The sequence below is a fragment of the Colias croceus genome, chromosome 3, assembly GCF_905220415.1.
Source record: "Colias croceus chromosome 3, ilColCroc2.1".
Taxonomy (NCBI): domain Eukaryota; kingdom Metazoa; phylum Arthropoda; class Insecta; order Lepidoptera; family Pieridae; genus Colias; species Colias croceus.
The window spans coordinates 10,610,211-10,626,413 of record NC_059539.1 but is presented as its reverse complement, the minus strand read 5'-3'; the positions used below and the strand labels follow the sequence as shown (position 1 = coordinate 10,626,413).

The 16,203-nt window shown below is 32.4% G+C and overlaps 1 protein-coding gene and 1 non-coding gene across 2 annotated transcripts in view; both read left to right on the top strand.

The window, feature by feature from the left end:
* Window positions 1-9,578: 9,578 nt before the first annotated feature.
* On the top strand, window positions 9,579-9,697 carry LOC123690771. The gene has a single exon (XR_006751334.1). It is a non-coding gene; the product is annotated as a 5S ribosomal RNA (ribosomal RNA).
* Window positions 9,698-11,808: 2,111 nt separating this feature from the next.
* Window positions 11,809-16,203, top strand: part of LOC123705916 (calcium/calmodulin-dependent 3',5'-cyclic nucleotide phosphodiesterase 1-like) — a 338,062-nt gene continuing 333,667 nt past the window's right edge. Inside the window, exon 1 of the mRNA XM_045655017.1 lies at window positions 11,809-12,070. Coding sequence (XP_045510973.1) covers window positions 12,046-12,070 — 25 coding nt within the window. The 5' untranslated portion in view covers window positions 11,809-12,045. The remainder of the gene's footprint in view (window positions 12,071-16,203) is intronic.

Genomic DNA, 16,203 nt, shown 5'->3' with positions numbered 1-16,203 from the left:
CATTTATAATATTAGTATGGATGGATGTATCCACCAATTATTGGTAATGACAATTCATTTATTAATAACTGAATACCTTTAACCTATATTGTATCTTTTTTATGTGTATGTGTCCATGATACGTATTTTCTTTCTTTTCATAAATCAGAATGTATGGTTAGACCTAATACGTTCTATGTGAATAGTGTTCAGTAGTAAACTATTCTATCAAAAGGAACAGTCCTCTGCTACCTATATGAACAACATTCTTTCAGCAGTTTCGATTTAAAATTGGTATGTTTTTTCAAACAAACGTATCTGTTGAACTCCATATTTGCAGCCTCTTGAAACTCCAACCAATTGCATACTACAGAGCAGTTTGAAAAATCATTCACTTTGACTCTATTTGTTGTTTGAAAATATACAGATCTTATAAACAGTATATTCAAAAAGACAAGAAAGCTAATACATCCGTATTGCCTAAATATTTTCATTAAATAAATTTGTTTAACTTTGTACCTTCGTGCTATGTTAATAAAAATGTATTTACCGTAAATCGAACTCGATTCTCAAAAGCTTATGGCACTTCTGATGATCCATTATGTAATATTACGAAATGCACGAGATTACCTGACCGTGGCATTGAACTTGCAACATCGCCGAAAACATCACGACCTCAATCTGGTAGAACTCGCGAAATCACTTCAAGGGAAAATAACTTTTATGTTGTATGTAGTAAGACTGATTATCGTAGTCGTTATACTATAAGAGTGGTGTATTTGATTGGTTGTCTGTATAAGTTGTCTCATTAGTCGTATGTACGTATGATATGAATCTCTTATACAGTAATTTACATAAATAGGCATGTCTGTGAAATATTATGGCCTTACACCAGTTTGCGAATAAATTATATGTATACAAGTTCATATTTTTTGGCTTCATAAACGAGATGTAAATAGCACAGAATACATAATATAATAAATGAAAAAAACATGTAAGTAGAATGCTTAATTTGTCTACAATGGAAAATAAAAAAATTGGTATATAATAAACATTTACATTTACATTATAATAACATGCAAAGGTCGGCTTGCATTTTGGTATGATAAATAGTGTTGTACGCAAAATAGTGATTTTATTCTTGTTACATTTTCTTCATCATTTTACACATTAAACCAGTTAAAAACCTCGATCAAAAATTCACATGTAGAAAAATTCACCGTGTAAAAGACGAAAACCAAAACCATTCAATACGTATATCAAAAAAAAAATCAATGAAAGAAGACTCAAGGCTGGGTTTGTTGCAAGCTAAAACTGCATCATTCGATCTTTGAAAAATAACTATATATTATATACCCAGCTATTATTTAATACGCAACAATATTATTATAAGGCGATGAAACTAAACAGAAGCTAATTACATGTCCCACAGCCGGAGGCCCCAAAAGAAAACCAGATTTACTTTAAAACATTTTAATAATTAAAATGAGTCTTTTACACACATGTCTTCTCGATGCAGACCGGAGTTAAGGAATCATTATACATTTTTAATAATTCTGCTAAAGAAGTCTTAAAAGCTAACACAGCAAAACCACGCTCGCATTCCGTTCCCATGCGAACGGCGTAGTCAGCAGTTTGCTGTTAAGGCCGGGACGTAAGCTCGAATTATTCAAGTAAAGTATTCTTAAATCAATTTTATACTATTTTCCATATCTTTCAACATATTTTTTAACTTATTGTCAATAATCTATTTTAATTATCAGGCATTTGTAAATAATATGCAATATCGCGAATAAAAATACCAGACAAAAGGAAATAAAGAAACATGCACCAAATGTTTCAACCTTGAAGCTAATCCGGTACTAGATAAAAACAAGTAATAGATTATAATCTTTCTCGTAGTAATATCAAAGGTAACCCATTAAAATAGTCTTAATTTCATACGTTAATGGTCTACAAATTATATGAATAAAATTATTATGAGGAAAAGGTTGGTAAATTGTCATAATTTATTACCATGGGTATGTAAAAATGTTACTATGTTAACACCACTCTCGTGGTGAACCTATTTCTTCAAAATTGTCATTAACATTAGTTCTATGTGAACTAATGTTAATGTGCTCGGCGGTTTCACCCGCATTGCTCCGCTCTTGTTGGTCTTAGCGTGACGATATAATAGCCTTCCTCGATAAATGGGCTATCTAACACCTAAATATTTTTTCAAATTGCATCAGTAGTTTTTTTATTTTTTTATAATAGAGCGGGTAACGGATTATTGAGTTCCTAAGATTAGCGTGTTCCAACAAACAAACAAACAAAAATACATACTCTCCAGCTTTATAATATTAGTATAGATTAAATTGCAACTATAAAGGATGTGTAATGTGCATCAATCGTCAAATAGGAATTTTAAGTCATAGCTAAACCAGAATGAGGTCGTTAAATCGTTAGTAAGCTTTGATTGGATCTTGTCTAGTCATTTCAGTGATTTGAAAATGAAGCAAAGCAATGCTGGGACCACATTTTGAGGTCAAAACAGATTCTAAAAGTAGGTATTGCTAATTCTTCTCTGAAAACAAATAGTAATCTAAACTAATATAATAAAGCTGAAGACTTTGTTTGTTTGTTTGTTTGAACGCGCTAATCTCAAAAATGGTCCGATTTGAAAAATTCTTTCAGTGTTGGATAGCCCATTTATTGAGAAGGATATAAATATATCATCACGCTAAGAACAACAGGAGTGGAGCACTGCGGGTAAAACCGCGGAGCACATCCAGTTACTAATAAAGAAGCCACATTTTTCCTATTTTCCCATTTTAAAATTTTTTTCAACAGCAGCAAGTGACAGTATTCCTTAGTAACTTAGGTTATATTCATTTCATTTGCGTTTCGATTAACCTGGGAGTAGAGTAGCTAGAGCGCGCAGATAATAAATAATACACATTATCTACACCTTTTGTACCAATCAATCGTATAAATTATTCATATTATTTTTCATAACCATAATTATTTTTATAATTTACTAACTATTGGACACATAATTGAATAAAGAGACAGGACAAACGATTTCAGACGCCAAGGCTCTATCATATCGTATTATAAGAATCATTGAAACAATGCCATTTTGTAGAGCAAGGTTACACTTAATTAGTAATTATTTAAATTGCGTTGTCTAATTCGGAACACCATTCTAAGTCTAATATTGTCTTCTTATATGGCATTGGTTCTTTTTAAGGCCTCACGTTTCTAATAAAGATCTTTAAATTCTTTGTAAGGAGCTTTTCTATGCCGGGTTTGCTGGCATACATAAGATCACGTTCATATACTATGGTAGATGAAATCACAAAAGACCTAGATGAGCTTGAGAAATATTGTCACGTGTTGCGAACTGTATGAAGGTAATTTCACATGTTTGGATGTGGAGGTTATATAATATTTCATAGTGCTTATGGGGAAGTATAATTCACATGTATTTCACTAGAAAATGCCGTAATTAAACTTGCAAGTATGTAAATGACATAGAAGTACCACGATGTAACATATTATAAACATAGGGACCATATATTATGTATCAATAATTCTACTGTGTATTGTAAAAGGGAGACAAAAACGTTAGTATATGCAATATAGTATATATAAGAACTAACGGTTTGAGCTATCACCCTGTTTACAATACCTTTCCGATGTTAGACGAAGATTCCTAAGCCTGTAAACCTAGAACCCCATCATCCAATACGCAAACTCCATAGAAATATCACCAAAATGATTACAAAAAATACAAGTCCACAATTTTATTTACAACTCAAATCTGGTATAAATAAACATAATTTATTTCGCTGATTCTGTGTCGAGGTTCAAGGAAGTTTATTTGCATGGCTCATCTTCGGTCGGTGACACCAAGATGAGCATGAATGAACGTAGTACACACGCTGTAGGCCGGTCACATACGAGTTTCTTTAAATATGTTGTAAGCAACGATTACTGAACAGTTGAATTGGTGTGCGCATATTTATTTAACACTGTATTGTGCATGAAAATAAATACGTAGCAATATGACATTTCACTACAAAGTCGCTTTCTCTGTTCCTATATCTTTTTATCCCTATGTATGCTTAAATCTTTAAAACTAGGCAACGGACGTGATTGCGATCTTTTTAACAGATAGACTGATTTAGAGGTTTTAGACTAAGCGGGTGAAGTAGCAGTCGGAATGTTAGTTAAATATAAAGCATAATGGGCGGCTTTATCACTGTACAAACTCTATTAGCAACCATGGGGAGAAAGGAAAAAAAGCCAATATGTTGTTAAACAAAATAAAAATACACATTTCTATGTAGTATACTGAAACAGATAGACTGAAGCAATTAAAACTTATGCATGATCGCAGCTAGATTCAACTAAAAGTGATAAATTATTAGATTTCTGAGTTTGTGTGTAATGTTCTTATTTTGTAGGGCTTGGTTCTGGTTGAGAAATGATTGCAAAATTCGACAGATAATAAAATAAGCTATTACTTTCTCTTGCTCTATGGTTAAGGTAGTTGTTTGATCTAACTGAAGTCAGAGATACATTTGGTTTATGTTGACCCTTCACCGCTTTATAAATATGTCGCATTGTAGGAATTTACTTGAAATAAATGTTTTGTTGCACATTCATAATTCTAACAATTATCTTTTTATTTTTTGCTCTATAAGCAGAAATAAGCCATTGCTCTTATACTTATGTACCTAGTGCGCGGAAAATTATGGAGCAGAAATTTAATTATTTTTGTAATATTGTTTATGTAATTGTAATAACAACCTGCTCTTTTGCAATTGTTGATTTATATCATATTGGACGTAAAAATAAAATTTTAAAACTTTCCGTTTACTGTATTATTCTTACTCGTCGGGTGTACATCCGGCCTTATTTTCATAATCACTGGAACTGCGCATGATTCAGCGCTTTATACGGAATGCGGATTGAAAGTGAACCGGTTTGTACGGTCAGCAACGTAATGTAAGTTGAGCCATTGGTATCCTTTATAATATCTACACACATCTTCATAATTTCTACTTCAGCAGACAAAATGAGACTAGTAACATGTTAAACTAATTAATTAAGTAGTTCTTTTGGATGCTATCTGACTCATGATGTATGCATTCGTAGCTCTGACAATCATAAGTATGATATTGAAGTACCTAATTTCATTTGAACTTTATTGATTTATATTATATATTATCTAATCTTTATTTATATTCTTATTTATATTATAAGATATAAAGAGTTTAAGATTTTAATATCGGACCATGTGAAATATTTTTTTTTGTAGATCACTTTTTTTGCTTCTTGTACATCTCGGCGGGAGTGTGCGTAGTGCGTACGCGCCGGCACCAAGGCCGTTTCTTTGTTTAATCTGGACGACGGTTATTAACGCCCCAGATATTTTGTTCATTTAATTATAACTAGCCTCTGCAAGTAAACATGAGGAAAAAATCACACAGTTCGCCGACTTGAATAAATTATTGATTTTGATGGACTATTTTGATACGTCCGCGTTAAGTTTATAATTTTGATTATGGTTTGGTTGTAAAAATACGGATATAAATGCAAGGTAAAGCAAATAGGGTATTTCTCTTTGTGCTATGGTTCATATTTGGGTAGGTTAGATAAAGACTGGTGCGTACATATAACACAAAATTAAATCTAACTTGATTTTTTTTCCAATTTTATCTTATAGGGCTGATTTTATTGATGGCATTTTTTAAATAGGTACATTATAACGATTTTTTGATGTTATAACTTAGGTAATTATAATTAAATATTGCTCTAACAGAATCAATTCTAGGCCGGGTCTGTAGTTTCGACATCATATTTTACTACTTTGAAAATCAGGTTACAATATATATTTTCCTGTTAATATCCATAAATTAGGATTTCTTAACTGCACGGTAGATAAACATATAGTAACGTTATTATAAACAAAACTGCATATAAAATAAACAACCTTGGACGACTAAGAAATAACAGTTTAGTAGCGAGAGGTCAGTATGATTCTAGGTCAAGTAATTCACTTTATACGCCTTTATAATAGAATAAGTTAGGCTTAGAATACACTTTTAACTACGTGGAACAATACGCAAGCTCTGTTTTAATTTGTCTGACAATTCATTGGTGTAGACCCACCCTACATTACTTCATATTATTATTATTTTTTAGACTACTCCTTCTAAATTGAATCTATAATTATTCATCTAAAATATAAGCAGATCTTTTACGAAATTTGTATAACATGAACCCAAGAAGCTTATATCTAATACACTGGAGATTGCACTATGAACGTTGACTTGTCACGGGAAGAAGGTCATTCAAGGTCATACCTTCCCGTGACAAGTCAACGTTCATAGTGCTATCTCCAGTGTATTAGATATAAGCTTCTTGCATGAACCTAAGCAAAATAGCATAGTTGATTTATATAAAAATTCAGTTTTCTCTAAAATATGTGATTATTTATGTAATGAAAAATGCACTAAAATTGAAATATAAGTTACATCACATTTTTTAGTACCGTGGAATGAAACCGTATGCTATATTTTAATGATTTCTTGTGTGAATCACACCTTATAATAATATTTAAATGTAGCGTGAGAATTACATTTAATACAGTTTCTTTATAAATTTGTTGTAATTGGACGATTGTGCAAGTGTTAGTTTATTAGTGCAAAGCCAACTTGTAATATAATCCATAGGGGAAACTTGCCTAATTCGTACCACTTAAGGAGAACCTCAAAAATTTTGGAAATGAACAATGATACACAGTTATTTATATTAAGTAATTATAATTTCACTAATGTTCTATTAGTATTTCAACAAAAAATAACATATATCTTATAAACTTCTGAGAAATAAACAATTTTCAAAAACTTAAAAAAAGTACGATTTAAGACCATTCATCTTAAATCGTACTAGTATATTCTTAAATCGTACTTTGAGATCCTATCATTGGTTTACAGTCTTAAAAATCACAATCTTAATAATCTTCTCCTCTTTTTCTTAATTTTAATGTACCTAGATTAATTCTTATTAATACAGCGGATGGTCTTTGCCAAATCCTGACAGTCATCGCAGTAATAACATTTTGTTTTTTTAGTTGTCCCTGCACATAGCTCATGTAGGTAATTGTGAAGTATGGGTAGGTACCCATACTTCACAATTACCGCATTTAATCATGTTTTCTTTAACGTCTTCTTGACATATTTTGCAATACCAACTGTCATTTTCATCTTGTTCTTGTTTCTTTTTCTTGTTTCCTTTTTGAGGTGTTTTCGTTCGTTCGTACAGGTACGTTTTAAGAAGTTGCTGCGAGTACGAAATAGGCACAAGTATCAAAAGAATTTCAAATTTGCCGCAAAAAAAACTGTCAACGAACAAGCCGGCTTTACTATGTGAAATATATTCACAAATATACGCATAAATATAAAATAAACAGTTAAACAACTTATGAACGGTATACTTGGAAGACAGTTCTTGTGAAGTGTGCGAAAAAATTACTCAAAAAGTAAGAAAAAACTTACTTGATAAATATTTTAGTCGGGAGCAACGTAACAGGTATTTATTTGTCACATGGCAATATGGCCGACTATTATTGACATTTTATGCCACCAGAGGCGCTGGTAACTATTACCCAAGCCGAGATATAGACGAGGTACGATTTAAGCGCAGGTACGAATTATGCAAGTTTACCCTACTAATATTATAAATGCGAAAGTAACTCTGTCTGTCTGTCTATTACTCAATCACGCCTAAACTACTGAACCAATTTGCATGAAATTTGGTATGAAGATATTTTGATACCCGAGAAAGGACATGGGCTACTTTTTATTGCGAAATATGTACCACGGGCGAAGCCGGGGCTAACCGCTAGTTAATAAATAAATGTCTTCTTTTTGCAATTGTAATGTTTTATAGAACAAATATGTTGAAATACATTTAAACAAGCACGTATCTGGCTTTTTTATATTTTTGAAGCGAAACTTCTTTAGGCACGTTGGGATTAAAAGTTCAAGGTCGCGTCATGGTATTACCATCACGTCATGGAGTAAGGCGACGGTTTTGGTATCTTTGGAATCTTGACAAAGAATTTTCACTTCTGACACGAGAGCTCGGTACAAACGCTCTCTTTTATGAAATAGTCACTTACTTTTAAAAACTTTTAAATATATTAAAACTAGGTTTCCGCCCGCGCAGTCAAAGAAAAACCCGCATAGTTCCCGTTTCCGTGGGATTTTCGGGATTGCGTCATTTTCCCGGGATAAAAAGTAGCCTATGTCCTTTCTCGGGTATCAAAATATCTCTATACCAAATTTCATGAAAATTGGTTCAGTAGTTTAGGCGATTGAGTAACAGACAGACAGAGTTACTTTCGCATTTATAATATTAGTACCTATGGGTTGCGAAGGAAAGTTAAATTAATATACATTTGAAATTGTCAGTTGTTTTGTGGCTGAAGACAAATACGTGGAACCAATTTGAAATATCGTAGCAATAAATATTTATAAACTCAAAGGGACGTTGTAAATTCTGTATTTTAATAAATTTCGCTTTGTTAACAAAAATTTATGGCTTTCTGCATTTAACTTCCAAAACTCTTATATTTAAATTCATCTACATAGATTTAATCGAATAGTATTAATTTGCTTATTGTATTCAATAATGGACGTAAAAAAGTCTGTTTTATCCTGAAAAATAATGTTTATTGTTTACAATAAAAAATATATACCTAATGCCATCCATAAATCATAACTAATACATATTATAAATGCCAAAGTTTGTTTGTGTGTCTTTCTTTCACGTAGTAACGAGGCTACTACGTGAATAAAAGACACACGAACACTATGTTTTTTGGGCAACTTTTTACTGCAACCAAATATCTTACAGGAATTTCTTTCGACCAATCGAATCGATATTTGCACCAAAAATTTACCAACATCCTATAGGTACCAAGCCTATACCACTATCATCCGTGTAAATAAAAACAAACATTTAATATCCTACAATTCAAAAGTCATTCCTAAATACAGTCCTATTTATTGTCAGTCCATCAAACTGTGATCAAACTATTCTTTGACAATATACAAGAGATATATTTGACATTTACTCGCTACTATATAGCGTTGGTGGTAACCTTGCCCACTTCCTACCGTAAAAGTAAACGTACAAACATAATTATTGATAATTGACATTATTGATTGTATTAATGTCAATCTAGATTATTGAGAAAAGGTTGGCTGTTACGCGCAAGCATTCACGTGTGTTAAGGGCACACTAAGAAGTTTTTATTATTTATTATTTTTTATTCAGGAACATAATATTTTGATAAAATAATTTTTAAGCTTTATTAAATCTAAGCTGCAAAGTGAATGTTCTTTAGACTAGGTAGTTGTGAACACACTCTTATAGAATCTATCATCTAATTATTACAAATTTAATAAATTATACTACGTATGTAGGTATGTACATACATACCAAACATATTTACACATAATATTATTATAAGGAGCTTATGACGTAGTTAGATTATAGTATAAATCATTATGTATAATATTTTCAAACATTTCATCGCCAACGTCCATACCACGTTGAATACACCGGTTCTCGTCCGATCACCGAAGTTAAGCAACGTCGGGCGCGGTCAGTACTTGGATGGGTGACCGCCTGGGAACACCGCGTGATGTTGGCTTTTTGAAACTTGTCCTGAAGCTTTTTGTGTATTTTTTTGACATTTGACAAACATAGTTTAGAATTCACTCTTTTGTTATATTCAGTGCTTTACTGCACTAGTCTAACGAAATAAAATCCAAGGTTTTTCTTTTTTACAGGGATCGGGTCATGTCTTGAATATTTTACTAGTTTCGTCAGCATGAACTGAACTTTCCTTTGTGCCTGTACTTGTATTTAACTACTGGATATGTAATCTGTGAACTTGTAGAAACAAAAGCTCCCACTAGCGTTCCATATTTAAGAAGTGCTCGTCATAGACGAGCGCGCATAAAATATCTATTTGTGAACTCCCGCCTTTACGTTCTATTTCTAAACAACTCCGGTTTTAGAACGCCGCTCGATCTCTCCTGCTTCATGATACCCTGGTACCGATGGGGCTGAACGTGACGGTGATGACGTCGACATACGCCCGTCACTGTCACACCGTTGTCAGTGTCGGTGATGTCAGGGTAGGTAATCTAAATGCTGAAAATTGAGCTTTTATGGCTGTCATGTTTTGTGAGGCGTGTTAACACAATATAGGGTTATGTCTCGGTTATCTTTTTATGTCTTGTAAACAATTTTTATCATGTGCAAAGTTAATGTCATTTTTAGTGAATTTATAAAACACGTAACACAAAATATCTATTACTGTTTATTTCTTTTTTATTTAAGGATAATACAATCATAGCTGTGGAAGAAGCAAATAATTTATCTGCTCAATTAATAATAATTATCATTGTAATAATATATTCTTGTTTAATTTATCTCAAAGGCATATTGAGGTCGGGGCTTCATAAGGTCCTTAAGTTTCCTTGAATTTCAGGAATAAGGTTAAGTATACCAGGACTAAAGGAATAAATGGAAAGTCAATTATATCTTTGTTTAGGTTGAGAGCCGCTTGTGTTTTTAAACCGCAATAATATTGAGTTAAATATCAAAACTCGTATCGCTATTTTCTTAATATGAGAATATGTTCAACAATTTAATTCATATTGCTATTTTCTTGTAAAAGGTCAAGAGAGTATGTTTAACTAAATGTGAATTAAATAAAGTATTGATAAATATATACATTTTTTAATGTATGCTGTGCTTGAATACTATAAATATTATATAAAGTTTATTTGATCAAAACTTTTTCAAAGTACTCAGACAAAAAAGTTTGAAAATTTTTAAAAGATTCACGTCCCGAATATCGCCAAGAATGTCGCTTCGTGATCGAATTTTTTGCTCTAGGTGACTGAATTTTTTTTTTAATATTATAATATTATATAATTTCTACAATTTTGACAGTGCTGATTGAACAAATGAAAAAAGTTTTTCAATTTCACTGGAACTTTTATAGTAGGTAGGTACCTATATTATGAATTATCAGTGTCTTTAGAAAAAAAAGATTTTGCAATGATGATGCTGTGTATGCAAAATTATCATAAATATATAAGTATACCTAAGTATACTTAACTTACGTACGTGAAGTAAAGTAACAATAAATTTGTTAAATAGTAAAAGTAAAATATGCTCTATGCGATTTATATGCTCTATCTTGCAAACATTTAAATCTATATAAAATATATTACATGTTTTATTCTACAAAAAATAATTTGGTGGTGATATACATTTTGATTTACTTACCACACATAAAATTTCATTATATATAGATAATATTTTATAGTTATACTCGTCTACAACGATAAATTTCCAATTTGATATTACTAAACGAATTTCAATATAGTACCATATTGGGTCGCTTGACAGCATATCAAAGTTTGCGTATTCAGGTGTTCAGTGAAGTAATCATGAATAACTTCAAAACAAGATTACAACGTATCAACTTCACAGACTGCTTGGCGCTTCCCGATATAACTTCTCGCTCTTTCATTCGCACCCCTATTTTTGGAGTATACCTGTCTCGCTCGCTTTCCCCTAGCATTTCCCGGGCATGCGCAGTGGGTGCGCACGTGCTCGACTAACTCCTGGTAATTCATGATCGCCTGGTATCGGGCGCGCCTAGGGCGGGCGTCGCGCCGCCGCCCAAGCCGCGGCCGCCCTACGATACTGCCCCTCTTCAGAAGCTCACACGAACGCCGCCGATCCGGTCCGTTCCAAACCACTTCCGAGGAGAAAAAGCACGTGCTTATCGCGCGTGAAGTTTGCAACTAATAATTTTGCGTATTAACTTCCATTTTCCTTTTGATAATAATAAATTATTTTTATTTGTTAAAAATATATTTTTGTCATTTTTATTTAAGGTGATTTTAAGTGTTTTCAGTGTTTTAGTGTAGGTGAGGTGTCGGCGTTTGATGTAAAACAGCTGCAGCTAGCTTCAAAATGCAGAAACAGTTTTCTGTGCCAGGTATGAAATAAAAAATAATGGAAATTTTGGGCCATTCTATTTATATGTTTACTTTATGATGCAAAATGTGACGCACGTAGCTTTACTATACGATTGGAAATATTTATTACGGAACTGAAAATAGACTTTAATAATTACTTGCATTCAACAATAGCCGGCCTATTTATTGCTGCATAGGATTGCAAGACAATATAAAATATAAGTAGGGAAATATTGCCTAGATCTGTCTATTCTATCGGGTTCTTAGGACGTATCGCATCTTTTTAGTGTTTATTCTCTTCCTTTAGGGATTTTAATTATCAGAGAGCTTGAGTCCTGTGTGGTGTTTTATTAGTTTTTAGTTATCATAGTTAATTACGTGATAATGTTTTAATATTTTAATTTGAATATTTTATTAAATTGAAAAAGCTTGTAAAAGTCTTAGTGACATATATTATTATTTTTTATTGTTAATATTAAAAATACATAGGTTCTTAATAACATATTTTGACATATATTATTATTTTTTATTGTTAATATTAAAAATACATAGGTTCTTAATAACATATTTAAAAAAAAACTTACGTAGGTACCTATATTAATTTAATTAAGACCCACTATCAGAAGAAGCTTCAAAAATTATTTTATAAAAATCCTTTGGTAAAGCGATATTTAACAATCTTTGAAATTCAAGACTTATCAAAGGCTGCGAATTTCTGTTGTTAATTGTAATTATATACATTTGTGAGAGTAACCTCTTGTACTACTGACCCGATTTTAACATGTTTATTAATTATTATTTTATTTAATCGTAACTTAATACATATTATTATAAATGCTAAAGAAACTATGTCTGACTGTCTTTCTATAATATCATCCTCACGCTTAAACCACTGAACCGATTTGAGCGAAAATTGGTACAGAGATAGTTGGAGACCTGAGAAAGGTACAAGGTACATACAATGGATCCCGGAAATTCCACGGGAGCAAGCTCTATGAGGGATTTTCATTGACTACGCGGACGAAGTCGCGGGAGTAACGTTGTATTTAGCTAGAAAAACGAGCTAAATAAAAAACGTTATTTAACGTAGAATTTTATGTGAAATAAACTAAATAAATGACGTCACAGCCACTAACCTATAAAAGTTAAATTAACCAAGTGCTATTAAAGGGCTTATCACGAAGCGTCATAAGTCAATTCCATTTAATAACTTAAGCTTGATAAATTGCAGTTAAGAAATTAGTTAGGCTTTTACTACTATGTTTGGATACTGAAACTATAGGTTTACTGTGGCAATTTAAGTCTTAATACGTTTTTATCATTATAAATGAGTATATTAAAATCCCACCAAAAACATAAATGTAAAAATTGGAGCCGAGTTCAATCGTTGACTTAATTTGCCAAAAAAGAAATGAGATCTAATTAATGTGTGCCAAGTTCTGCAGACAGTCCAGAAATTTATTTATAAAGATGTATTAAGTTCTTAGGTTGACTGAAAACTCAATTGTTTTATTTTCCCTTAGAGAACAATGTTTATTCAAAAATATAACTTTTTTAATTTGAATAATATAATTATTTTCACAAAGCAAACAACTAATGACCTATTGAACCCCATAATTTGATGAGGCTAGTTTTTAGAACTTCACAAAATATAAACAGTATGTAAAACTAGCCTCATCAAATTATGGGGTTCAATAGGTCATTAGTTGTTTGCTTTGTGAAAATAATTATATTATTCAAATTAAAAAAGTTATATTTTGGAATAAACATTGTTCTCTAAGGGAAAATAAAACAATTGAGTTTTCAGTCAACCTAAGAACTTAATACATCTTTATAAATAAATTTCTGGACTGTCTGCAGAACTTGGCACACATTAATTAATTGGAAAAAATAAATTGGATAAATTGGACAATTTCTGTGATATTTTTATTTGTAAATGTAGTAGTATGCACCAATGTAAACATCTTGATGAGCATCATTTATATATTAATAGATTATACGATCATATTGTGAATATTTTACAAAAAGCTGCTATTTTTAGTGGAAGCGTAGTAAACAAAACGAAAAATAGGAAACATGTAGTAGGCTGGAATTTCCATGTTAGAGAGAGCCATCAGGTAGCTAGATATTGCTTTAAGGAGTGGGTGGAATCGGGAAAACCTTTAAATGGACCTTTATATGATAATATGAGAAAGAGCCGTATAATATTTAAAAATAAAATTCAGTGGTGTCAGAAAAATGAAGATCGTATTAAGATGAATATATTAGCTACATGCAGTAAAAACAAAAACTTCGTAAAATTTTGGCAAACTACAAAAAAGCTTAATGGTAGAGAGAGTAGATCGGTTTCTGTAGATGGTGTGCAAATGTCAGATCAGATTGCAGAGATATTTGCTAATAAATTCAAAACTAAGCCTCTCCCTGTCAAGAGTGTGCCCGGTGTTGAGACCGTCAATCACAACGAGCCAGTAACTATAGATAAGGAATCATGCATAAAATTTACTCATAAAGATGTTAAAAAAGCCATAAAAAGCATACAAAGGGGGAAATCACCCGGCTATGACGGTCTCAGCATTGAGCATATAATTTGGGGAAGTGAGAAGTTGGTCGAACATTTGTGCAACCTATACAACAAGTGCATAAAATATTCTTATTTGCCCAAAAATTTGATAAGAACAATAGTTGTGCCTATTGCTAAAAATAAAAGCGGTAATCTAGGCGATTCGTCTAACTATAGGCCTATATCTTTAGGAACTATATTAAGTAAAGTGCTGGAGCGTCTTATTCATCCTGAAATACAGAGATCATTAAATATTAATGAAGCACAGTTTGGTTTTCGTCCTGGACTATCAACGGACGCCGCTATTTTTAGCCTAAAGAGTACCATAAATTATTATAAGCAACACAAAACATCGGTGTATGCTTGCTTTTTAGATCTTAGTAAAGCTTTTGATCTGGTAAATTATGGTATTCTTTGGAATAAACTGGAAGCAACAGGAGTTTCTTACAGTGTAGCGCGTCTGTTGAGATTCTGGTACGGAAATCAAACAAATTATGTCAGATGGGGCGACTCCATGTCTAGCGGGTATAGGTTAGAATGTGGAGTACGTCAAGGAGGGCTAACCTCTCCGGACCTGTTCAATCTCTACATAGATGGATTGATTGGCGAGCTCAGGGGAACCAGGGTTGGATGTCATCTTGGCGACGTGTGCGTAAACAATTTAAGTTATGCCGACGACATGGTTCTGCTGAGCCCCTCAATTAAGGGTCTGAGAAAACTACTCTCAATTTGTGAGAATTATGCTAATTCTCACGGCTTGAAGTATAACGCCTTAAAGACCGAATTGATGGTATTTAGATATGGACAGGGACCGGAGAGAATACCTGGGTTATTTTTGAATGGTTCTCCTGTTAAAATCGTGGAACAATTTAAATATTTGGGTCACATTTTGACGGGGGATCTAAGAGACGATTCAGATATTGAACGAGAGCGCAGGGCCCTTGCAGTCCGGAGCAACATGCTGGCGCGAAGATTTGCCAGGTGCACTACTGACGTTAAAAAATTGTTATTTAAAACATATTCCATGTGCATGTATACGTGTCAATTGTGGTGCAACTTCACAAATAAAGCGATTTCTTCATTGAGAGTGCAGTATAATAACGCATACAGACTCTTCATGAAACTGCCCAGGTTCTGTAGTGCATCTGGCATGTTTTTGGAGACGAGGGTCCCGGATTTCAGGGCTTTAATGAGATCTCGAATCGCAAATTTTTGGGAGAGAATGAGACGCTCCAGTAATAGTATTCTGGTGGCTGCCTCTAACTATTATGACAATCCAGTACTTCTGTACTGGTGCAAAGTTCACTCACCATATTATGCTAGGGATAAACCTATAAAGCCAAGAAAAAACTATAAATGATGCTCTAATTGTCTTTAATCTTAATCTTTTTTATATATTACTTTTATATGGGAACCCAACATTTCCTGAAATAAAACAATTTTATTTTATTTTATTTATTTATTAATTAGATCTCATTTCTTTTTTGGCAAATTAAGTCAACGATTGAACTCGGCTCCAATTTTTACATTTATGTTTTTGGTGGGATATGATTACTTTTTGTACAGAAAATTACTCTGCAAATTTGATTTAGG